The sequence below is a fragment of the Rhinoderma darwinii genome, chromosome 11 (genome assembly GCF_050947455.1).
Source record: "Rhinoderma darwinii isolate aRhiDar2 chromosome 11, aRhiDar2.hap1, whole genome shotgun sequence".
NCBI lineage: Eukaryota > Metazoa > Chordata > Amphibia > Anura > Rhinodermatidae > Rhinoderma > Rhinoderma darwinii.
In genome coordinates, this window is record NC_134697.1 from 16,010,064 (window position 1) to 16,035,103 (window position 25,040).

Consider the following 25,040-nt stretch of genomic DNA (forward strand, 5'->3'; position numbering starts at 1 on the left):
ATTTGCCCCCACAATCCTTTTCCTCTATTAAACAATCCCTTTTTTGTTGGAAGGGTCCTCTGATGAGAAGTTCAATATGTTCAGATTCCACACCGGAAATCTACAAATATTTAGGGTATGTTCACACGGGCTACTTTCAGCCGATTTTTTTCGGGCTGTATACGTTCCAGTTAGGACACGCTGCGTGATTTTAATTGCTGTTTGTTTTTTTGTTTTTTTCTTCGTTCCACTCCACATAGTTTTTCAGTACAACAAATGGTGGCACTAAAAACTACAACTTGTCCTGCAAAAAAAACAAGCCCTCATACAGCTACGGAAAAATAAAATAGTTACGGCTCTTAGAATGCACGGAGGAGAAACTAAAAAGCTAAAAATGGTTGCGGAAGGAAAGGGTTAAAATGTCTGGTAAATTTTATGAGCAAAATAATCCCATACAAGTGCAGATACTATTCTTGTGTTGACTAAAAAATCACTCCTGAGGTCACTAGTTGTGTGTACTTCTGCTTGCTATCGTGATTCCCAGCCGCTGACATCCTTTCACAAGCTTATAACGCTGCGGTGAGGAAAGGGTGTGCAACAGCTTCACATAGCAAACAGCTCACTGTACAGCCTCTACATCCAGATGTTAACGTCCTAGGGAAGTTGTATGTACAGTGATGTCAGCAGAGGAAGAAGAAGCATTAGGTTACATGATGGGACTGCCCACACCCTACATCTGAACAAGCTCCAAGCAAGACTGGGATCTTCTCTGAATTGTAAGGAAATAATCGCAGTTACTGCCTCCTGCATTTGCACACAGGACAGTGATTTTACATAGCTGCTCCTGGGATTAAACATTTGTGCTTAGTTCATAGCTACAATGTCTGACCAAGCGACCAGGAGTTCTCTGAGTGCCAACAAGACCTTCCTTAAAAGTTTCCCTGGGGTGCTGAGAGTTCTGCAACTGGCCAGTGGGGCCGCTCTGTGGATCACGATTGCCTCCAGCTATTACAGCGGTGCTGTCCATTTCGCCTTGTTTGTGGCTGTGTTTTTCTGGCTCGTAACTCTGCTCTTGTATTTCCTCACTCTGCTGGACAAGCAGGACCTGGTGCCATTCCTAGGAGGTGAACCCTGGCTTCTCACCAATCTCCTCTATGACGCCCTGGCTACACTTTCGCACATTGCTGCCACCATCGTTATGGCCATCTACACAGACCAGCGCTCCTATTGCACCCTGGGTGGCTACGTGCACAGTTGTCCATACAATACCTATTTGGCGGCCTCTATATTTGCAAGCCTGTGCAGCCTCTTGTATCTGCTCACTACTGTCTACTTCTGCTGCAAGAAATGCAAGGGAGAGCAAAGCGTTGTTTAGGGGCACGATGACGACTACTACTGGAGCCAGAGAATAGTCCTAGGATTCAAAGAAAGTGACAGTATTTTGGACGAATGACTTATTTTGTAACAATTTATTACACTTGACCATTATGTTTCATTTCGATGTTGTATTTTAGGTACATGCTTTGTACTGTGCAAATGTTACATTATTAGCTGTGTTGCTGTATGTCTGAATATAACAAATGCACAAGCCATATGGGAATGTTTTCTTATGTTCTGGGTTTGTTTTTAGTAAAGAACACCCTTTTCCTTTGGGATGTGTCCTGAAGGAGCTTTTGGACTCTTGATGTTCTACTGCTTTATTTAACCCGTTAGTGACCACCCCATAGTGTTATTACGGCAGCCACTAATGGGCTTTATTCTGATGCATAGGGCTTTTTACGGCGCTGTAGAGGAATAAATAAACAGAGCAGGGAGCCGTTAATTCTCCCTGCTCTCAGCTACCAGAGGAGCTGAGGGCTTGGGGCATCCCTGCTCTAACGGGTGAGATCTATATCCGTATCGATCTCACCCGTTTAACCCCTCAGATGCGGTGCTCAATAGCGAGCGCCGCATCTGGGTTGTTTTGGAGAGAGGGAGGGAGCTTCCTCTCATCCCATCGGCACCCGGCGATAAGATCGCCGCCAGTGTTTTCTATGGCAGCCGGGGGACCTAATAAAGGCCCCCAGGTCTGCCTGTAGTGTATGCCTGCTATGTCATGCCAGAAGCATGGCCTGGCAGATGCCTGTCCGTTTTACACGAACAGGCATAATACACTGCAATACAGAAGTATTGCAGTGTATTTTAAATGCAATCGGACTATCGCATAGTGAAGTCCCTTAGTGGGACTAGTAAAAAAGTTAAAAAAAGAGTTAAAAAAAACCCAAAATCAAACCCACTTTTTCCCCTAACAAACTGCTTTATTAAAAAATAAAGTAGAAAATTTACACATATTTAGTATCGCCGCGTCCGTAACGACCCCAACTATAAAGTTATTACATCATTTAACCCGCACGGTGAACGTCGTAAATAATAAAATAAAAAACAATGCAAAAATTGCTGTTTTCTTTGAATCCTGCCTCAAAAATTTTTTTTATAAAAAGTCGCATCTACTCCAAAATGGTACCGATTTAAAAACTACAAGTCGTCCCGCAGAAAAAAAAGCCCTCATACGACTGCATCGGCAGAAAAATAAAAAGTTATGGCTCTTCAATTATGGAGACACAAAAACAAATAATTTTTAAAAAAATTTGTTTTTACTATGTAAATGTAGTAAAACATAAAAAATCGCAACAACCCGCTGAATAAAGTTAGATTTTATTTATACCACACGGTAAATGGCGTAATTTAGAACGCAAAAAAGTGTGGCGAAATTGCAGCTTCTTTTTGGATCGGGGGGATAAAAGTTAATAAAAGTTAATCAATCAATTATATGTACCCCAAAATGGTGCTATTGAAAATAACAACTTGTCCCGCAAAAAACAGGACCGTATACAGCTATGTTGACGGAAAAGTTATAGCTCTTGGAATGAGACGATGGAAAAACGTAAAAAATAGCTTGGTCATTAAGGTCTAAAATAGGCCGGTCAGGGGAGCTGCCACTTTATTTTTTTTTGGGGAAACCTTGCAAGGATTGTATATGTCATTAAAGGGGTTCTCCACTTTTTTTTTTTTACACATTTAATTTATAGAATAGGTGATCATACAGATTTCTAATATACATGTATTTAAAATTCTGCTCACATATCTATCTTATATCCGTGCAGATGTCTCTGTCCTAAAAAATATATATAAAAAAAATATGGTATAGCCCACAGATTTGTCCATAAAGAAGCACCCATAGGATAACTGAATAGACAGTCATGTGACCCCTGGCATTCAGGTAACACTGTCCCAGGTATATAACCGGTAAATAGTAGATTATTGAGGAGCAGAAGTTATAAAGTGTTTCTACCTACGGCAACATCTTATCATTATGTCTGTCATGACTGTGAGGAGCAGCTCCTACATTCTTCTTGTCGCACGTGTGTGCGTGTCTTTATTTTTTTGTTTTATTTTTTTTAAATTTTACTTTATTAACAATGTGACAACATCCCCTAGAGACAGTGAATACAGGCAGTGAATCAATTGTTTATCATTATTTCACCATTGGTCCTGTTCACTTAGCCCTTGTTGCCCCAACACATTGTGTGTGTGATGGGTCACATGACTGATGCCATGTCTAGTCATTTAAAGGGGTTTTTCACGTTCTGACAACTGATGATCCATACACCGGATAGGTCATCAGTATATGATAGGTGTGTGTCTGACACCCGGGCCCCGCACTAATCCGCCGCTCTGGCTGCCTTCGGGCAGCAGATGTTTTGAACGGTATGGAGTAGTTGGAGACAGAAGTAGATGGCTCAGACTACTGCATAGCGGCCGTTTGACAGAACTGCAGCTCTGCTCCTATTCACCTGAATAGGAGCAGAGCTGCAGCTCGGCCGCTATTCTTTGACTGGAGCCATCTGCTTCCGGCAATATCGTCCGGTGCTCAGAGGCAGCTGGAGTGGCGGATCGGTCCAGATGTCTGACAAGGACCGATCATATACTGATGACCTATCCGGTGGATGGATCATCAGTTGTCAGAACATGGAAAACCACTTTTAAGTTAGCCTGTGGATACATTACCCAGGACTAACCTGTGGGCTATACCATTCCACTGTCACAGGGACTTAATGTACTATAAGAAATGTATGTGAGCAGAATTTCTAATACATGTATATGTATGATTTCCTATTCTACAAATAAGAAAAAAAAAAAAAGATTTAACAACGCCTTTTAATAGTATGAACATATTTAAAGTGTAATCCTCTTTGTATTTTTTGCATAGAAGGGTGTGAGAATTGTGTGCTTTAGATTTGAGACCCTGCCAGCAGCCACTTCTTTTATATGTATAATTCCAATTAGGGATGCACGGTGCATCGAAACTTCGATACTGTGCATCCCTAAACGGTTCGATACCGCTATTTCCTGTATTTCGATACTGAGCTGCGCAGCCGCACAGCTCAGTATAGTAATACATAAATGTATGAGAGCGAAGCTGCGGCTGTGTAATTCAGCCACAGCCCCGCTCCTGAGTCATGATAAGTTCGCGGGGTCAGGATGATGCGATGCGGCCGGCGCTGCACTAATGAGCGGCGGCACTGGAGACAGAACATGGCGGGCGCTCTACAAAACACCCCCATGTTCTGTCCTCAGTGCCTGAACTGCCGCTCATTAGTGCAGCGCCAGCCGCACCTCCTCATACTGACCGCGCGCGCACTTCCTGTCAGGAGCGGGGCAATGGCTGTATTACACAGCCGCAGCCCCGCTCTATAACGGCGGAGATCAACCTCTCATCTCCGCCGTTATTCCCCTGAATGCTGCGATCACAGCGGACTGCAGCATTCAGGAGAAAATGAGAAGGGGGGATGCCCCTGGATCGAGTCACAGGGAATTCCTGTGACGCGATCGAGGGCCATACCATATATGGGCAGACAGCCCAGGGTCTATTGACAGACCCCAGGGCTGTCTTACCATATTTCCTGTTGTTAGGACATACCCAAGTATGTCCTAACAACTGGCTGTGTGCTATCTGTCCACAGGCTAATGTACTGGCACATATCTGATATATGTCAGTACATTAAAGTTTAAAAATAAAGTAAAAACAAAGTATTGTTAAATTTAAAAAAAAACACACATTCACCTTTTTTACAATAAACATTAAAATAAGTCTCAATACATAAATTATACACATTCAGTAATGGCGCGCACAACAATTTTTTTGCATCATTTATGATGTGTACGCTGTAAAAAAATGAAATAAACACTGCTTTCATTCACTTATTAATGTGAGGCGCGAGGTGCGATGAATTTAACCTCCATGTTCCTCACATTAATAGTAATTAACCCCATCATGTACCTCACACATTAACCCATTATGACTGAGAAACATGATGGGATTAATTACTATTAATGTGAGGCGCGTTCAAAATTCATCATCACACCTCGCGCCTCACATCAGAAAACTGAAGATTTTTTTTTTTAAATTACTGTTGGCAAAGTATCGAAATTGGTATCGAAATCGCAATACTAAACGAAGTATCGGTATCTAAGTCCAAATTCTGGTATCGTGACATCCCTAATTCCAATGCCGTGTACATGGACCCTCATATTCCAGACCCATAGGACCTCTGCGTGCTGCTATATGGTAAATCTATGCAGGACCATATTCTCTCCTATGCTTCTTGGAGAGCATACCTCTGTAAGGCTAGATTCAGATAGGCGTTGCGCATCCCGGTCATGAAAAACTGCAGTTTTTTACGTCCGAGGTGCATCCATGCTCTGCGCTGCGGGACGCGATATCACGCATCCCCCATAGACTAGAGGCTATGGAGGGATGCATGAAGTGTGAAAAAAATAGGAATTGTTCTATTTTCTCATGGACCCTTCACACGGCCTGTTGAAACAACGGCCGTGTGAACGGCCACATTGAATTATATAGGTCCGTGTGACGGCCGTTTAACATGTTCGTCTAAATAAGGCCTAATACGACAAGCGAAGGAGTATGTCACAACTATTCTTTTTAGCAGATTCACATGGAATCTGTGAGAAAACAAACCTACAGGCAAAATTTGGAGGCACATGGATATACAGTATGGGCTCATAGCAGGTTATGGGTATTCGTCATCTGTGTAATATGGATTCTGAATGAGTTCTTAGGCTCACAATTTCCACTTGCACAAAAGGGGTTATGTCATCTCTACGATATGCCGTAAATGTCTGATCAGTGGAGGTCTGACCACTGTGACCCCCGCTGATTGCTAGAAGGAGCTGACCGCAACGCTAGGAAAGCGCTGTGCCTCATTGCTTCCTGTTGGCTCTGCATGGATTTTCTTGGAAGCTGCATGGTTGGCCCATTATATTCAAAGGTCAAAAAATGCACTGACTGAACATTGATGACATAGCCTGACAATATGCTATCGATGATTGTACTGAGGCAATGGCTATAACTGCCTCGACTAACTGTAAGTGAATATAAGAAGCTGAATAGTCCTAGTGTTACCTCTCCAGAGTCTCCCAGTGTTTATGGATTCATTACTTTGGTACCCATTGTGTATTTGCAAAATGTAGCTAGGGATATATCAACGTTAGGCCTTATTCACTAGAGTGTATTTCACGTCCGTGTTACGCGCGTTAAAACAACGGACGTCACACGGACCTATGCAATTCAATGGGGCCATTCAGACATGCAGTGTTTTTCAGGCAGTGTGTGTACGCTGCATGAAACTCACTGCATGTCCTATTGTCCTATACTTGTGCATTTTTTGCACATCACGCACCCATTAAAGTTAATGGGTGCGTGAAAATAACGGATAGCACACAGACGCACATCCGTCTGCCATGTGTTTTTCACGCAACAGTTGCTAAAGAAATGATGAGGAAAAAAAAAACGTCTTCAGTTTATTTTGCTGATGTAAAAAACACGTGACGTACGGATGACATACGAGCGTAAAAAACGCAGACACGCACTGTACACAGATGTCACCCGGAACTGCAATGCAAGAAAACGCTGCGTTTTTTTGCGCACAATACTGACACGTTCGTGTGAAAAAGGGCCTGTTCACATCACCGTTCTTTTCCAGTTTTCCGACTCCGCTATTGATTCCGCCGTTAAAACGGAAACCTGCCGGAATGGTGACGAACGGAAACCATTAGCAATGTTTCCGTCACCATTGATATCAATGGTAACGGAAGCTGTGGTTTCAGTTTCACTTTCCGTTGCGGGATTCACCCGACGGAAACCTACGGAACGGAGAGCCGACGATGATGTGAACAGGCCCTAAGGCTGTTGTATGTAGCTGGAAATACAAGGTGACCGATTCTTGTTTTTTTTGCTTTACTGAATGCTAAGGGCTTGTCCACATGTAACGGAATTGCTTCAGAAATCTTTTGTGGAAAAACCGTACCGTTTTTACTGCAGAAAATGGTGCGGAATTTGCTGCGTTTTTCTCTATGCAATTCTGTCCTCTTTCCGCAGCAGGAATTGACTTGCTGCGGTCTGAAAAATATGCACTGTAGATAAATTTTGGGACGGAAATTTTACGCAGCGTGTGGATGAGATTTGTTAGATCTCACACACTTTGATGCTATTGTATTCTGCTGCTTACTTTCCATCCGCAATTCTGGACAGAAAATACGCAGCAATTCTGTTACGTGTGGACAAGCCCTTTAAACTTTTGCAGTTTTATAACACAAATCTATCCACTAAGCTGGGCGGCATGTTGATTTACACATGCATGTCCATGCAACCAATCCCGTAAGAACAAAGTACCTCTAACGACGTTGTATGTTTGTGTATCCATATGCAAACCCAGCATGTCTGTACAGCCGCACCCTACGAGTTCTCCGCTTAGGGGTTAGTACCCCCTTGAGGTGTCTGCAAAATCAGTCCTTAATATGCGATTGCAGAGTTAGCACAATTATGATTACAACACTTCTATTTACTTGTATGAAAAAATATTTTTATTTACATAAGCTGATGTGATGTTTGTATAAGGCCTCGTTCACATCTGTGTTGGAGGCTCCGTTAGGGGCCTACGTCACAAATCCGGCCTGGATTACCAGAGACAATAGCACGGACACCCCGAAGGAACCTGTTAATGTGTTCCCTCGGCCGCCGGCGGATTCCGTTGTGCAACGAAACCATGTGAGTTTTCCCGCAGTGTCCGTTGCATGAAACTCACTGCATGTCCTGTTTTCACGCACCTAGTCACACATTGAAGTCCATGGGTGAGTTAAAACCACGGACAGCACACGGACGTGTTTCACGCATCAATTAAATTGAAAAAAAAAGTGCTTGCAAGTGCTTGAAGAGCACATTCTACACACAAAGCACACTGATGTTAAAACGCAACGCACACTGACGTGTCACGCTCGTGTGAATGTAGCCTTAAACCGAATTCAGATGACAGCGGTATATGTCAGTGTGACGGTCATTAATAGAACGGCCGTCACATGGACGCATGTATTTCAATGGGGTCATTCACACAGCCGTTGTTTCAACGGACTGTCAAGGGTCCGTTGAAAAATAGAACATGTCCTATTTTGTTCTGTTTGCACGGACCTCTCGATAGACTCAATCTATGGTGATCCGTGAAAACAGGACCAACTTAGACGTAAAAAACTGTTGTTTTTCACATCAGTTTCCCCACGTTTGTCTGAATTTCAGCCTGAAAGGGGTTTTCCCACGAGGGACATTTATGACATATCCACAGGCTATGTCAAAAATGTAAGATCGATACGGGTCCCACCTCTCTCTAGAACTGGGCACCCTAAACCCCGTTCTAGGTTTTTGTGCTCTCGCTGCCTCCCAGCTACTTCCTTATTACATGATCGGGAGTTATGGAAACAGCGTAACTCGCTGAGCTACACTGTTTCCGTAACTACCATTCAGTTCTCTGGGGCTCAGCGAGCTACACTGTTTTCTCCTTCATGATTGGAAATCAGCCGGAACACAAAGAGGTAGAACAGGGTTTATGGGGCCCCGTTCTAGAGATAGGTGCGGGTCCTAGAGGTCTGACATTTGTGACATATCCTGTGGATATCAGAAAAAAGGAGATTTTTGAAGCAGCACTAGTCCCGAGTATGGTGCGGTGCACGCTGTCAAGCCAGGCAAACCAACTCCAGCACGATGTATATCCAAAGAAGTAGTAGGACAACAGCACACGTCTTCAAATCATCAAAGTGGTTTTATTGTCAAGACATCCACAAACGACAAGCAACGTTTCGACCCATAGTGAGTGAAGGGTCTTTGTCAAGCCTAACATTATGTCTAAAAACATCGTTATAAATGGGTGAATACAAATGATCACATGGCCCATTCCAACCAGTGAACATCGTGAATCTGGTCTCCCAGGTGAAGCATACATTAGTCTTAATGACATCCATCAAATAGTTATATAATCTTCAAAAACGTGCAAAACTACAATGTGTAATACATCTTTAATACATCATCCTCAATAATATATCAATCATTGTTATTACAATAGAAAAGTGAAGGAGGAAAGTTTCACCACACTCCAGGTTCCAGCTACGATCACAGAGCTCTGCTGTGCATGCTCAGCAATCAATCATCTCTGCTGTGAAAAAAATAAAATAAAGACCAGCGTTCGATCAAAAAATAGTAATCAAAGTATGTATAAATATACGACATCCACAGTCATAACAGGAATCCATCATACTGCAGCTCCATATCTGTATATTTTGAGGCAAAATTAATTCAATAATTAAAAACGCCTTCACTCTGTTTAAGTCACATGTGAACAGGGCAGAGGGAGGGAGAAGGGATCAGGTTCATATTACTTCATGATATCAATCACTAGAAGTTAAATATAAGACATCCTCAGTCATAACAAGAATCCATCATACTGCAGCTCCATATCTGTATATTTAGAGGCAAAATTAATTCAATAATTAAAAAAGCGCCTTCACTCTGTTTAAGTCGCATGTGAACAGGGCAGACGGAGGGAGAAGGGATCAGGTTCATATTACTACATGATATCAATCCCTAGGAGTTAAAGTCATCAAATACTATTTAGTGTTAAACCGCCTACATAAATCGGATCACCGAAGTGATTCAAAAACTTTCTAGGGAATGCTTGTAACTACTGTCCAACAAATCATGTTGGACAATTATACCGCACAAAACACGAGATTTATATAATGATGATAAAAACGCCTTCACTCCGTGATGTTAAGTCACATGTGAACAGGGCAGACGGAGGGAGAAGGGATCAGGTTCATATTACTACATGATATCAATCACTAAAAGTTAGTGTCATCAAATACTCTTTAGTGTTAATTCGCCTACATAAATCGAATCACTAACAGTGATTAAAAGACTTTCTAGGGAATGCTCGTAATATCTGTCCGACAAATCATGTCGGACACCTATACCGCACAGAACACGAGATTTATATAATGATGATAGAACATCAACCATAGCCCACCCAATCAAAAAACCTCTATACTCAAAAACATTGCATAAAAAAATATATATACAGATGGATGCCAACATGAGAGGAACCGCTATAATCTACATTCTGATCATAAATCCGCTGGCGTGTGGTGAATAAACCTCCATCACGAACATGCTCAAATCTGTAAGAAATATTTCAAAATTATCAAGACCCTCAGGAATACAAGACGATGAAAAAAAATAGATGCTACACAATGTGTCAGAAATCACCCATCAAGTGTACAATATTACAATTAAAAAAATGTTAAAAACAGCAATGGGATTTCAGAGTCCAGGAATTATCTTGTATTCTAGATTCAAACCTTTGGGGTATAGGGAATCTAACTCAAAGATCCAACGTAATTCTTTCTTTTTCAATAGCTTCTGTCTATCCCCTCCCCTCCTGAGTATCGGGACACAATCTATTACCCTAAATCTCAATTGATTTAACTGATGATTCTTTTCAATAAAATGCCTTGGTAATGGAAGTTCCATCATTTTCTTTCTGATTGTACTTTTATGCTTATTAATTCTCAATTTAATAGGCATAGTTGTCTCTCCTATGTAAATCAATGAGCAAGGACATGTAATCATATATACAACGAAATCTGAATTGCATGTAAATCTATGTCTGATATTAAAGACCCTCCCCGTATGTGGATGCTGAAAACTATTCCCTTTCACAATATTATTGCAATTGCAGCAATTCAGACAGGGAAAATTACCATTTTTGGGGGGGCAAAGTAGTAATTGTGTGTTTTTCTTTCTACTACCCACGTCTGACTTAACCAGTGTGTCTCTAATATTCTTAGTCCTCCGATATGACATAATAGGTGGTATTCTCAACGTGTCAATCTCATTATGTCCCTTGGACACTATAGGCCAATTCTTTCGCAGAATATTACCTATGCGACCACTCAAATTACCAAAAGTTGATATGAATGGTATACGTTCAACTTGTACACCCTTAATATTAGATTCCAAACCATTGTCTAGTCTATCCTTATGTTGCTGTACAAGCTTCCTAGGATAACCTCTCTTCTTAAATTTATTACACATCTGAGTCAACCTAATTTGTTTCTGTGTAGTATCTGACACAATCCTATCTACCCTCAATAATTGACTCCATGGTAACGACTCAATCATGTGTCTAGGATGGTTACTACTATATAAAAGGAGATTATTTCTGTCTGTGGGTTTCACAAATAAATCTGTGGAAAATACTCCGTCTTTCCATTGTACCAAAGTGTCCAAAAATTGTAATTCTCGATCAGAACAAACCATGGTAAATTGAAGAGCTGGAATATGAGTGTTAAGTTCTAACAAAAACTGATCAAGACCCAACCTATCACCTTCCCATATGACAAAAATGTCATCAATAAATCTCCACCAGCAGCGGATGTGATCCATATGTGGTAAAACTTTCCTCCTTCACTTTTCTATTGTAATAACAATGATTGATATATTATTGAGGATGATGTATTAAAGATGTATTACACATTGTAGTTTTGCACGTTTTTGAAGATTATATAACTATTTGATGGATGTCATTAAGACTAATGTATGCTTCACCTGGGAGACCAGATTCACGATGTTCACTGGTTGGAATGGGCCATGTGATCATTTGTATTCACCCATTTATAACGATGTTTTTAGACATAATGTTAGGCTTGACAAAGACCCTTCACTCACTATGGGTCGAAACGTTGCTTGTCGTTTGTGGATGTCTTGACAATAAAACCACTTTGATGATTTGAAGACGTGTGCTGTTGTCCTACTACTTCTTTGGATATCCTGTGGATATGTCATAAATGTCCCTCTCGGGAAAACCCTTTTAAGCTGATAATCATACAATCAGACAGGGAACTGACAAATAACCTGATATTAAGTTACTGAGTTGATATTTCATCAGGGAAGGAGGGATGGGGAAATGGTATGTGTGTAACTCCAGCTTTATATCCGCTCCATAAAAGAATGAAATGTACAAATCAGTCAGTCTGGAGCAGAAGCTTCTTATAGGTTGCCAGTAGTGTCCTGTATACAGCCATCACTTGTGGCAGATGGAGGAACAACTGGCAACAAATCTATAGAACATAATAAAATGTAAATAGAATAGTGCACTCATTCAGCAAAATATTCTCCCCAGGGCATTGCAACATAATAGGCTAATTCACTCTGACTAATATATAGGGTTCAATAGGTCACACTTGAAGTGGGAGATCAATTTTAATTTGAAAGTGGTCTCCATCACACATTTTTATTTTCCTTTTTAGATAATAAACAATTTGTTATAGCCCCAGCAGTTAATGGAAACCCCTTCTTCACACACCTTTTTTATTTATTTATTTTGTAGTTACATTTTTTTTATTGTGATTTGTGGGAATTCTTTCCTTCGCTTCGTTCACATCTGCGTTGTGCCTTCCACTCTAGCGGATCCGTCAGAGGACCACGAGAACGGAAGTAAACATTTCAGTAAAAAAAAAACCACTGATTTCAATGGGCTTTGTTTTTGCATCAGTTGTGCTCCGGCTCCGTTCCACCAGGTTTCTGTTTTTTTGACTAAAGCAATTGCGTAGTCTGCTACGCTACTGTTTCCATAAAAAATTATGGAAACCTGGCGTAAAGGACCTTTCCATTTTTGTTTTTTCTTGTGGTTTTTTTTAACATTGAAGTCCATAAATGACAGATACAAACTAATATGCCATCCGTTTGTATCGGTACGGCTTCGGTCAATTCTGCGTCGGGGCTCGATTTATGGATTCCATCGGACGTTTCAGTAAGGGGAACCATGAATGGAACACTGACTGAAAAAAACGGAAACCATAGGTTTTCGTTAGCATCACCATTGATTTCAGTGGTGACGGATCCGGTGCAAATGGTTTCCGTTTTGTCACCGTTGTTTAAGGGGTCCGTCGTTTTGACGGAATCAATACTGTATTAGACTGCGCTATTCATTCCGTCAAAATGAAGGAACCCTTAAACAACAGTGACAAACGGAAACCATTTGCACTGGATCCGTCACTGTTGAAATCAATGGTGATGCAAACGGAAACCTATGGTTTCCATTTGTTTCAGTCAGGGTTTCGTTCATGGGTTCCCCTGACGGAAAGGTCCGATTTGAACCCATGAACGGAGCCTTATGCATTACGTTTAACGGATACGTTTTTTTTTCTGGACATACGCAGACTAAAGATGTAAGCAAGAAAGATGCAAAGATAAAAATGGATCCATTAAAACTAATGACAAACTGGCACAGACTGAAAGAAAAGAGTTTGTTTTTTTGACGGATCCGATAAACTGAGCAGTCAAAAAAAACAAAACATTTTACCTTACGTTGCATTCAGTCTGGCATCAGTTAGTCAGTCCGTCTTTTTAAAAAAAAATAATAATAATAATTTCAACGGATCTGCTAAAACGGATGCCACACCGCAGATGTGAACGAAGCTTTATACATTACATTTATAACCTGCAGTTTTCAAGTCCTATAGTGAAGCCTATGGGAAAACCGCTGGAAAGAGCGAAATGCTCAGAGCATGCTGCCTTTTGAATAAAATTCCACTGATCCAAAGATAAAAAACCCCCCCACAAAAGTGGAGATGGGGGTCATCCCCTCATGAATACAGCGGACTCCTAACTATAAACCTGCTGTATACTTTCATTGCTTGTTTTAGCCATACGGCGCAATATTATTTTATTTGTTTGATCTTTTTGTGCCATCTGGGCTAATCATAGAGCCAACCTGTCCCTGTAATATGCTACCATTACATAGGGCAGCATATTCAGCTGACCTGCTTTAGGCCTCATGCATACATCCTTCACCATTTTCAGGTCCGTTTAAAACAGATCCGTGTGTCCGTTGTGACGTCCGTGTAGTTTCCATTGCCACTCCTCGTCCGTTCCGTTTTAAACGGATGCTGTGCTTCCGTTTGTCTTCCGTTTTTAAACGGTCTGTTAAAATCCATCTTGTGTGTTGAATGCAGGGGACTTTGGCACGCCCTGCCGTTGCTTAGCAACGTATCCGTGAAAAACGGATGGCACACGGTTGCCGTCCATGTGCCTTCCGTTTTTTTGATGGACCCATAGACTTCAATGGGCCCCACGACGGTCACTGAACTACGGACAAAAGTAGGACATGCACTACTTTTGACGGAACGGAACTGTCAAAACAATTGAAGTGTGCATCGCCCCATAGAAATGAATGTGTCAGGGTGCTATCAGTTAAAAAAAAAAACGATAGCACCCTGAAGAAAATAACTGAAGTGGGCATGATGCCTCAAAGTGGTTGTCCAGGAATGGGGCGGTTTTTCATACTGATTTCCCCCCCCCACCACCAATTTGTATATGATCATTGGGGTCTGACACCCGCTCCGGCTGCCTCCGGGCATCGGGAGTATTGCAGTGGTCATTGCCGGAAGCAAATGGCTCAACTGCAACTGTGCTCCTATTCACTTGATGTCACCCGACAGCCTTTTGGCAATCGGGTGACATTGTTTTCAGATCCCCCACAATAGCATTGCCTGTACATAATTATTTTTTTTTGTTCCTGTGCTCTTTCTCAATATCATGTGATTTTTTTCCTAAATGTTTTAATTCTGAATCAGATGATTTAATCATGCAGCAATGTGGAGGAACTGTCCCTTCTAGATTATGAAATTATGTTTTTTGTTCTTAAGCCACTGTTCTCTTGTGTGATGTTTCCAGTCAATGCCACTAAATCTGTCTGAAAGAAATGTATTGTGGAAACTTACAAGAGAAGCCAGAGACTCCAAGCAATGCATTTAGTATTCGTTGCTAAGGGAAATCTGCAAAACAATTAGAAAAACAGTGAATGAAGTCAGCAGCTGATATAAGTGAAGTTTATACAAGAGTTGCTTGTATGGGAACATTCCTGGAGGTTCAGAACTGGAGATTTGTGAGGTAAAATAGCAATTATGGGAGCAGAGAGAGAGTCTTTATGGACTTCCTGACAGTCATCCCTTTGAAGAACACTACAATCTGCCTCTTCCCAGCCTAAAATAGCTCCTGGGCATCTAAAGATATTCAACAGTATATAGAGATCAGATTGAATGTTTAAAGTGTAACTAAACTTTCAACAAACTTCTGACATGCCCTAGTGTCCAAGCGCTGAGACCCCCACCGATTGCTAAAACAAAACGGCAATCAGTTTTTCTCGGAAAGCCGATGTAACAGTGTACAGACTCAATAGAAATTCTGAGTCCGTACACCAACTGCTCTGCTTTCCGAAAAAAGCTGATCAGAAACTGAGCGCTCCCCCGAGCATTTCTGCCTCTTCATTTTAGCGATCGGTGGGGGTCTCAGTGCTCAGACTCCCAGCGATCAATACTTCTGACGTCACTGTGACATATCAGAAGTTTGAGAGTTTAGTTACCCTTTTAATGTCCCTCTAACATGAAATGTTTTTCTTTTGCACCTTGTAAATATGACAAGTTTGCCATATTTGCCCAGAGCATTTTTCATGTTTATATCATTCATAGGAAAAATAAATTATTTGTGAGCAAAGAGTTAGGCTGGGTTCACACGACCTATTTTCAGACGTAAACGAGGCGTATTATGCCTCGATTTACGCCTGAAAATACGGCTCCAATACGTCGGCAAACATCTGCCCATTCATTTGAATGGGTTTGCCGACGTACTGTGCCGGCGACCTGTAATTTACGCGTCGTCGTTTGACAGCTGTCAAATGACGACGCGTAAAATTACTGCCTCGTCAAAGAAGTGCAGGACACTTCTTTGGACGTTTTTGGAGCCGTTTTCTCATAGACTCCAATGAAAACAGCTCCAAAAACGGACGTAAAAAACGCCGCGAAAAACGCGAGTTGCTCAAAAAACGTCTGAAAATCAGGGGCTGTTTTCCCTTGAAAACAGCTCTGTATTTTCAGACGTTTTTGGTCACTACGCGTGCACATACCCTTAGATGGCTGTTAGCCGAACACTGGTTTGGCCAATAGCTGTCTCTCCCAGCTACCCCATAAACTTTCACACTTGGATCAGCCATGCATTTTAGCATCCTCATTACTGATGCAACACTCGGGGACCCCCTCCCCCCATAATTCTACTGAACTGAAGATGGCTCAACAGTCACTCAATTCTTTAGAAAACAAAACTCTTTCTGTATTTGCCATAAACCAAGTTTGGAAATTGCACAAGCACGACCAATGCTCCTTGTGGAAACTGGCAAACTGGCAGACTGTCAACCTTAGGCTATGTGCAAATCACGTTTTTGGCCTACATTTAACGTATATGCCGGGAAAAGCTCCTGATGTATACAAACAACGGCTGTGATGGATACCCTAACAGAGGTATCTGTCACCATAAATGTATACGTCACAAACTCTCATGACCCTGTTCATATACGTTAAACAGATACCATAAAAAGTCTAGAGGTGACAGATGCCACTAATGGGAATCCGTTTAACGCATATGTCATGAAAGGCTATTGAAAGTCCATAACGTATTACATTAAGCGTATGTTTGTGACGTGTGTCATATGTAAGTCGGTAGATTTCCGTGACTGGAGGAATATCACTGCAGTGCTATTCTTTGCATCAAAAGAATGGAACCCCCGACGGACTCCTAGTGTCACTGGGGTCCTTCGGGTGTCGGTGGTATATGGCATTGCACCGTGGCTTCCATTATAAATGGAAGCCAAGACGCAGATGTGAAAAGAGCCTAATGGGCAAATTCCTGCTGCCCAAAGTTAGTAAATGGCTGATGGGTGTAAAGGGTACATCCCTAGGGTAAGGGGGTTTATCGTCTTTCTCAGGCCCCAGCACAGTATTTCTGCTAACGTACATATGCAGATTACACTGATAAATCCTGTACTTACACGCCATGTCATATGCTTATACAGTACACGCTCAGCTAACATATAGGACATTACTAATGTTGAGGAAGTCATGGCTCAAAATATATTCGACTGCAAATTTAGACGAGTGTTCCAACAGACATTCACTCTGGGAATTTATCCAGATCATAGGTTATATCGATATATATCGGAGAGAAGAAAGACACAGACATTGCTAGTATGCTCAAAAATACTCCTGAGGTTTATTACCAAAAACAAATACAATAATATCTTCAAAAGGGGAATAGGCTTGATTTCAGCCAATCATTTACAATATAACAATAACTCTGACTCCGCCAATAGCATACGAGAATATATCATATTGAGCCAATTACAGAAATACAATATGTTTCAAATATAATATTATTATAATTTCCATTTTGCTTACGTCCGACTTGCACCTGCTCTATTTGGCCTCTAAATGGAAAAGTGTGGGAGTTTATTTGAAAATATGTGTGCGAATAATGAAATAGAGACAAATTAATTAGTAACGTGATAACTTCATTTCTGGGCGTTCAGCCAGACTACCAATTTATCAAAGTTACAGAAGCTAACTTTCAGAGATGATATATTTCTGAAATTGCAGGTGGAATAGAAATTACATCTCTGCATGATCCGGCATCCTGCTTAATGATTCATAATTTAATTCAATACAGAGAATATAAGCAAATGGACCATCCATCACACAAGATTTGGCACTGGGGTCAAAACCATACGGCTGGGAGATGACACCAGACTAGGAAAAATATCACTATCACTTGGGTCAGGAAAATAAAGCGGAGATATGGCAGTACAGCCGGCACCTTATCGCTGCCACTTAACATCTTTTTAAGCTGAAATGTTTTATTATTTAACAGCCATGTTTAGAGTACATCCTTTCTGCCAGGGTAGGTTATAGACCATTCATTTTCAATATATCTGCTTGCAGTTACTGAATGAGAACCTCCATCGCTTATTTCCTGAAGATAAAAATCTGTCCTGGTTATGTGACTTTCACACATGTGCTTGTCTCATTACAGTGCGTATAGACCGTATATGGCGGCACACTGAGTTTCTATGTTCTGCCATATGGTGCCTTCCTGTGAAATGCTTCTAGAAGTGAATAGCTAGCATGGCATGTGTTGTGTTGGTACATGCCACAATTTTGTTTTCTCATATTCCGTATAAGATATATGGAAGTACAGCATAGACGCTTTAGCAATCTATATACACCATATTACAGATCTATAATATGACAGTGTGCATCTTAGAATGGTATGGAATATCACTAGGATATGTTATAACATTTTGAATGGTGGGTATTTCAAGTATGGGACCCCCACCGCTTTAGCATTTCTCCTGCACAGCAGTGCTCCCTGGGGCTTGGTTGTAGTTTCCTGCACAGTTGATGGTCGGGAACATCTTTGTAAAGGGAAAATCTGTGAAAAAGGCCTAGCGTGTAACTAGTTCTGCAGTCCCTTCCTTCATTCTGAGGATTGGTGGGGATCCTGGCAGTCAAACCCTCCACCAATTAGGAAAGAATGGCATATCCTAGCAATATGCCATTACTTTCTATAGTGGGAAAGTGCATTTATTAATAGTAAATATTACAATATAGCAGCTAGGCAAAAGTTTAAAAACCTAGGCAGAGTTTCTTTGGCAATCCTCACTGACCTTACTAAGAAACTTTGTCTTGGCCGCCATTTTCTCAAAAGAACATTTGTTTTCCGCAATGGCATAGACAGCAAAGGTCCTTTTACATGGCACGACGTGGGCAGTGTAAACTTGCGCCGATCAACGAGACAGCTCGTTGATCGGCTCTCGTCTGCTCCTTTCACAAGAAGCTATGTATGGGGACGAGCGCTTGTTACTACAATCGCTCGTCGCCATACATTTATATCATGTCAGTAGCAGATCTCTCTGTTTACACAGGGAGATGTGCTGACGACAATGATAATATTTTCAGCATTTAAAACTATACAATCCGCTGATGAATGAGCGTTTGCTGTATAAACAGGGCAATTATCGAGTACGAGCGTTCTGTGAACGCTCATTTGTCCAATTATTGGCTGGTGTGAAGTTTTTAGTCTACAGACTATCATGGTCACAACCCTGGCTGCCTCGTTAAGATTTCTATATTCATTGCACGGTGCATCGTTTTGGTCATGTCTGTGAATAGATGAATGTTGTGTTATCTCCTCCGTTTTTCTTTTATGAACTTACCCATACCTCCCAACTTTTAAGTATCGCAAAGAGAGACAATCTCTTTGGGGCAATTTTGTCCCTTTAAGCCACGCCTCTAACCCCACCCAAATACACCCGGTTCAACCCACACACTATCATGCTCTCATAGTACCTCCCCACAGTATAATGCCCCCATAGAACCCCCACATAGTATAATACCAAATAGCTTCCCCCATACAGCATAATGCCCCCAAATATGCACCCATACAGCATAATTTCCCCCAGAGCTGCGCCAAAACAGGAGCCACCATGCAGTACAATGTGCCATAGATAGTGCCAATGCCCTGTAGACTGCCACAATGCCCACATAGATGGGGCTAGTGGCCACATACCAACAGTGCCCACATAGTGCCACAGTGCCCATGTATAGTGCTACAGTGCCCACATATAAAGTGCCAGTGCCCACAGTACCCATGTAGATGGTGCCCATATAGTGCCACAGTGTCCATGTAGATAGTGCCACACCCCCTTGAAGATGGCACCACCCTGCCTGTAGATAGCGCTAACACCCCTGTAGATAGCTCCATTGGGGCTCCCTCTAGGAGAGTAATCCCCAACCAGAGCATCGGCCACTCTGTGGCCAGGGATTCCGCTCCAGGAGGAGCCCCTGACGTCACTGTACATATATGGATGGTGACACCAGGGGCTTGTCCAGTAGGGGAATCCCCGGCCAGAGCATCGGCAATGCTCTGGCTGGGGATTCCGCTCCTGGAGGAGCCACTGACGTCACTGACCGTGATGTCAAGGGCTTTCCCGGGCCAGAGAGCTTACGCTGCTCTGTCCTGGGACTCCATAGTTGAGTGCTAAAGCAGGGAGCTGACTGAGACGCGGATACAGTTGAAACCGGGACATACCATCGGCTGCCCGAGACAGCGGGACACCGCATTGAATCCGGGACTGTCCCGCTAAATACGGGACGGTTGGGAGGTATGACTTGCCTAATGTTGGAGCCTCTTGTATTTTTCATGGTTTGCCAATAAAGGTATTATTTTTATAATTCTTGTGTCCCTGTTGACATAAATATTTACCCTGTGAGATTTGCCTGCAAACAAACAAAAATCACTTGTTACTTTTATTGTGGTGGAGGCAGCAGTTACTGGCATTGTTCGATGACGAGATACTGCTATTATCATTATTGCTATATAAAATCATAATAACGGTGCAGAGTCATCCTCTTATGAAATGTATTCTGTGTTGTCAATTGGTTTGGAGAAGATAAATGCTATTATTTTCATGTCATATTCTCCTGATTCAGAGCTGAGACACGGAGAGGTGTGGAGCCATCTGTTGGCAAGCGAGGCATAATCATGGGATATGCCAGAAAATGACTCAATATTATTTAATGTTGGCAAGGCACGGAAGGAGGCCACTTCCTTAGAGGGCCCCTGTGGATTTTTTAGGGCCGTTTTTTTGGTTTTGACTATTGAAAGAAAACTATACTATAAAGGTGTAGGAAGTTTTATTTACATATACAGTTTGTAATGTCTCAATTTCACGTTGTACACATTCAGATCTAGCAGAGCTGAGTTTTTTTGGAGGCATTTCGGAGGTACAGCAAATGCCCCATTCACTTCTATGGGAGCCCAATTATGGCTCTGTACAAAACTGCTGCCGTCTGCAAAAGGCCTTAATATGGAAAACTACAAAGAACATGTACTGCCTAATCTCCCCTGTGGTGACGCTGCGAGATATTGAACCATTACTGTAAGTTTTCAACCACAGATTACTGCTAATTGCTGGGGGTCCCAGCATGGGACACTGTGATCTGCTTATTGTCAAGGGACCCTTCTAACAAGTAGGCATTGTACAAAGCAGAGAACCCCTTTAAAGAGGCTCTATCACCAGATTATAAATGCTAGCTCTCCTACATAATCTGATTTGCGCTGTAATGTAGATAACTGCAGTGGTTTTTATTTTGAAAAACGATCATTTTTGAGCAAGTTATGAGCTAGTTTATATTTATGCTAATGAGTTCCTCAATGGACAACTGGGCGTGTTTTTACTTTTTACCAAGTGGGTGTTGTACAGAGGAGTGTATGAGGCTGACCAATCAGTGACCAATCAGTGTCCTACACTTCTCATTGTTCCAGCCCAGCATGATCCACAGCACAGTGTGATTGTGCAGTGAAAGAAGCTGGGCTGGAACAATGAGAAGTGTATGACGCTGATTAGTCACTGATTGGTCAGCCTCATACACTCCACCCAGTTGGTAAAAAGTAAAAACACGCCCAGTTGTCCATTGAGAAACTCATTAGCATAAATCTAAACTAGCTCATAACTTGCTCAAGAATGATCGTTTTTCAAAATAAAAACCACTGCCATTATCTACATTACAGCGCCGATCAGATTGTGTAGGAGATAGGGCACTTATAATCTGATGACAGAGCCTCTTTAATAACAAATTTAGCCCTTGTAATCTGTGTAAATCTTGTTGTGCTAATATTGGCCATTTAAAGAGCAATCTTAAGAGACCACGTAGATTGAAGATACGATGCAAGAAATGTATTCTTCATACAGTTAACTTTTTTTCTATTTACACCCACAATTCTCTTCATTCTTTGCTTCTTGAACCATGAGCAGAATGCCAAAACTACTGTGACAATTACACGGCAGAACGGTAGTAGAGGGGGAACAGGGGAAAGGGTGTATATAGGGCATATAGGGTTTATGGATGGCTAATTCGAGCTTTCGTTACACTAAGATAAGATTTAAAAGACGAGAACATCTCGACTTTTTTTTAAAATTTTTTTTTATTTCTGCTTCCCTGTAGGCCAATAATCTGCTAACAAACCTGTAAAATAATAAGGGGAATTGAAATCCAATAGAATAGCATTTCGACCCAAAATAAAAATATTACCAGTAAATGTAAGTTACGTGAAAAGTTGGCAAAACTGGTATTTCCAAAATTGACAAACTGAACCAAGACCATCCGAGGTTAGACCTGGCAGAGTTCATGCCCCACGATAAGGGCTTGTTCACATCTGTGTTGCTGTATCACAGATCCCCTCCAAAATGTTAGAAACCTCAGTAGAACAACAGAAACCCGATGGAACCAAGTCAATGGGTCCCGTCGGGTACCAATAGTGTTTGTCATGCAACGGAACCAGCGTTTCCGGTATTTTCATTGTTCTGCTCCTCTGATGGAGCAGAACAACGGCAACACCGAATGCAGCTGTGAACCGTCCCTAATAAAGGTTTAGGGCAGGCAACGATCTAAAGGCAGTCAGGAAGCGGTACAGGTCAAATCCTAAACAATAAACACCTTCACAAAGAGAAACCACTATTTGGTCAGGCATCCTTTTTGGTCAGGCATCCTTTTTGGTCAGGCATCCTTTTTGGTCAGTCCTCCTTTTTGGTCAGTCCTCCTTTTTGGTCAGTCCTCCTTTTTGGTCAGGCCTCCTTTTTTTAGTCCGGCTGTGTTATCGAGAAAAAGGGAAGATTCACGGCGCCACCATAGTGCAGATAAAAAGGATCACCGGATTAAAAAAAGGGGGGATGAGGTATATGCTCACCTTGACAGGTTGTGCTTGGTCATGCACAACACTGATGCGTGCAGTGGTATTAAGAGATTAGCTGCTGCCAAGGTCCGATCCGGGAGACCCGACGATGTTACCGCCAAGATATTGAAGAAAAAGACCTGAAAAATTTGACCTATAAACGGCGCTGCTATAATAAAATTGGAAAGGTCGATGAATGTAGATATCGTTTTCGGTCAGGCATCCTTTTTGGTCAGGCATCCTTTTTGGTCAGGCATCCTTTTTGGTCAGGCATCGTGTGGCAAAATCAAAGGTACTCCGCCATCGGCTGAACACCAAAAGCTGACATGTGCCTTTTAAGATGTTGCTTGGGGAGCACGCAGCTAAGGACATCCCGGCAGTGGTGAGACAAAGAGAGAGACATAGACCACAAAGGTAGGCATAGTGGCTGACGGCCCGTTATAACAACTAGGCATAACTGCTTTACGTCTCTTTCTGGGGGAGCTCCAGTGGTTATCCTATTGGTTGTTCTCCAGATACAGAGAGAACTAAGAGTCAAATAGAATTTTTTTTTTTTTTTACAGGTATTGACAGAAGATGTTCTGTAATTACTGGATGTTTTATTAATTTCCTGCTAACTATGCCTTGTGAGGTTTTGAGAAAATTGTTTATAGGCCTCAGTGTTTTGCTCTTGCTACAATCCATACATTTATTCCATCACATCGTGCAGCGCTTACCTTTTTTTTTATTTTTATGGAAATATAATGGATTTTTGTAATGTAACTAATAATTAAATAAAAGAAAATGGTTTGTTAGGTAGGTGGGTATATGGAATTAGACTGGGTGGCATGATAATGGCTTGGCACTTAGTATCGGGTCTCCTCCAATTGATCTGTGCCACTGTGTTCTGCTCTGCGGTCGTTCTTATTGCAATTCTTTCTCTTCAGCTGCTGCACACTGAGACTTTTGCACTGCTCTTCCACCTCTTCATGGCTAATTCACTCTGATGATGTAAGATGGTGACTGGTGTTTAATGGAGTGCGCAGACTTGGACGGCTTCCTTCACTTTCTATCCAGTAACACTTCCTCCCTTGTGCCTCGCTCCATGTGAGATGGACTTGCGGAAAATGGATTTTTAATGTATGAATGAAAAGCCATCCGTAATTTATGAGATGGGGAAATGAGGGAGTGTGATCGTTTCACTAGCCGCAGCTTAGAAAAGACTGAGCTAATGGAGATTGTGAATGCCATCGGGATGGATGAGGGAGAGGGGCACATCTTTTCCAGCGCTTTAACACCTGAAATTACATCATACATTTCTATACCTATATATTTACTAGTTGAAATATACTGTACATACTTTTCAGTAGGCCAACATTTCGGTATTAAAAATCATTTTTGAAATTGGAAATAATCTAATTTTCTGAAACACTAAATATTGTATTTTCATTAACCGTTCGCCATAATCGTCAACATTAAAAGGAAAAAAAAATGCTGGAAATAGATCACTCTGTGTGTAATGAATCTATATAATATAGGAGTTTCACTTTTTTAATTAAATTACTGAAATAAATTAACTTTTTGATGATAATTAATTGAAAAGGACTAGTATATGAGATACTAGAAAAATTACCCAGCACTGCCCAGGTATAACGTATCGGTCTGTCTGTTTTGTGTGTTCATTGGATTTGTTCCAAGTGTAAGGGGGGATTCACACGAGCGTGTATTCGGTCCGTGCGGGCCGTGTGGTTTTCACGCGCCACGCATCGACCAATACAAGTCTATGGGGCAGTACAGACAGTCCGTGCTTTTTGCGCAGCGTTTGTTCGCTGCGTACAAAACGCGACAGGTTCAATAACTCTGCGTATTTCGCGCATCACGCACCCATTGAAGTCAATGGGTGCGTGAAAACCACGCAGGTTGCACGGAAGCACTTCCGTGCGAACCGACTGAAACAGCGCACCACCTGTCAAAAGGATGAATGTAAACATGCTTTTCTGTTTCCGAACATCCAAACGGAGTGTCTTTGAGATGAGCGAACCCGGACAAGCGAACCGAACTTCACCGGGTTCGGCCGAAC

At 41.8% G+C, this 25,040-nt stretch overlaps 1 protein-coding gene across 7 annotated transcripts in view; it reads left to right on the forward strand.

Annotated features, from left to right (window-relative positions):
• The window catches only part of MARVELD1 (MARVEL domain containing 1), a 121,455-nt gene that overhangs the window by 15,693 nt on the left and 80,722 nt on the right, over positions 1-25,040 (forward strand). The window contains exons 3-4 of one of the 7 annotated variants that reach the window (XM_075843057.1): positions 54-115; positions 240-1,662. The exons of the other annotated variants lie outside the window; for them this stretch is intronic. Of the exons in view, the coding sequence (XP_075699172.1) occupies positions 860-1,354 (495 nt within the window). The 5' untranslated portion in view covers positions 54-115; positions 240-859 and the 3' untranslated portion in view covers positions 1,355-1,662. Of the gene's footprint in view, positions 1-53; positions 116-239; positions 1,663-25,040 lie in introns of those variants that run through there. 7 annotated transcript variants of the gene reach the window in all.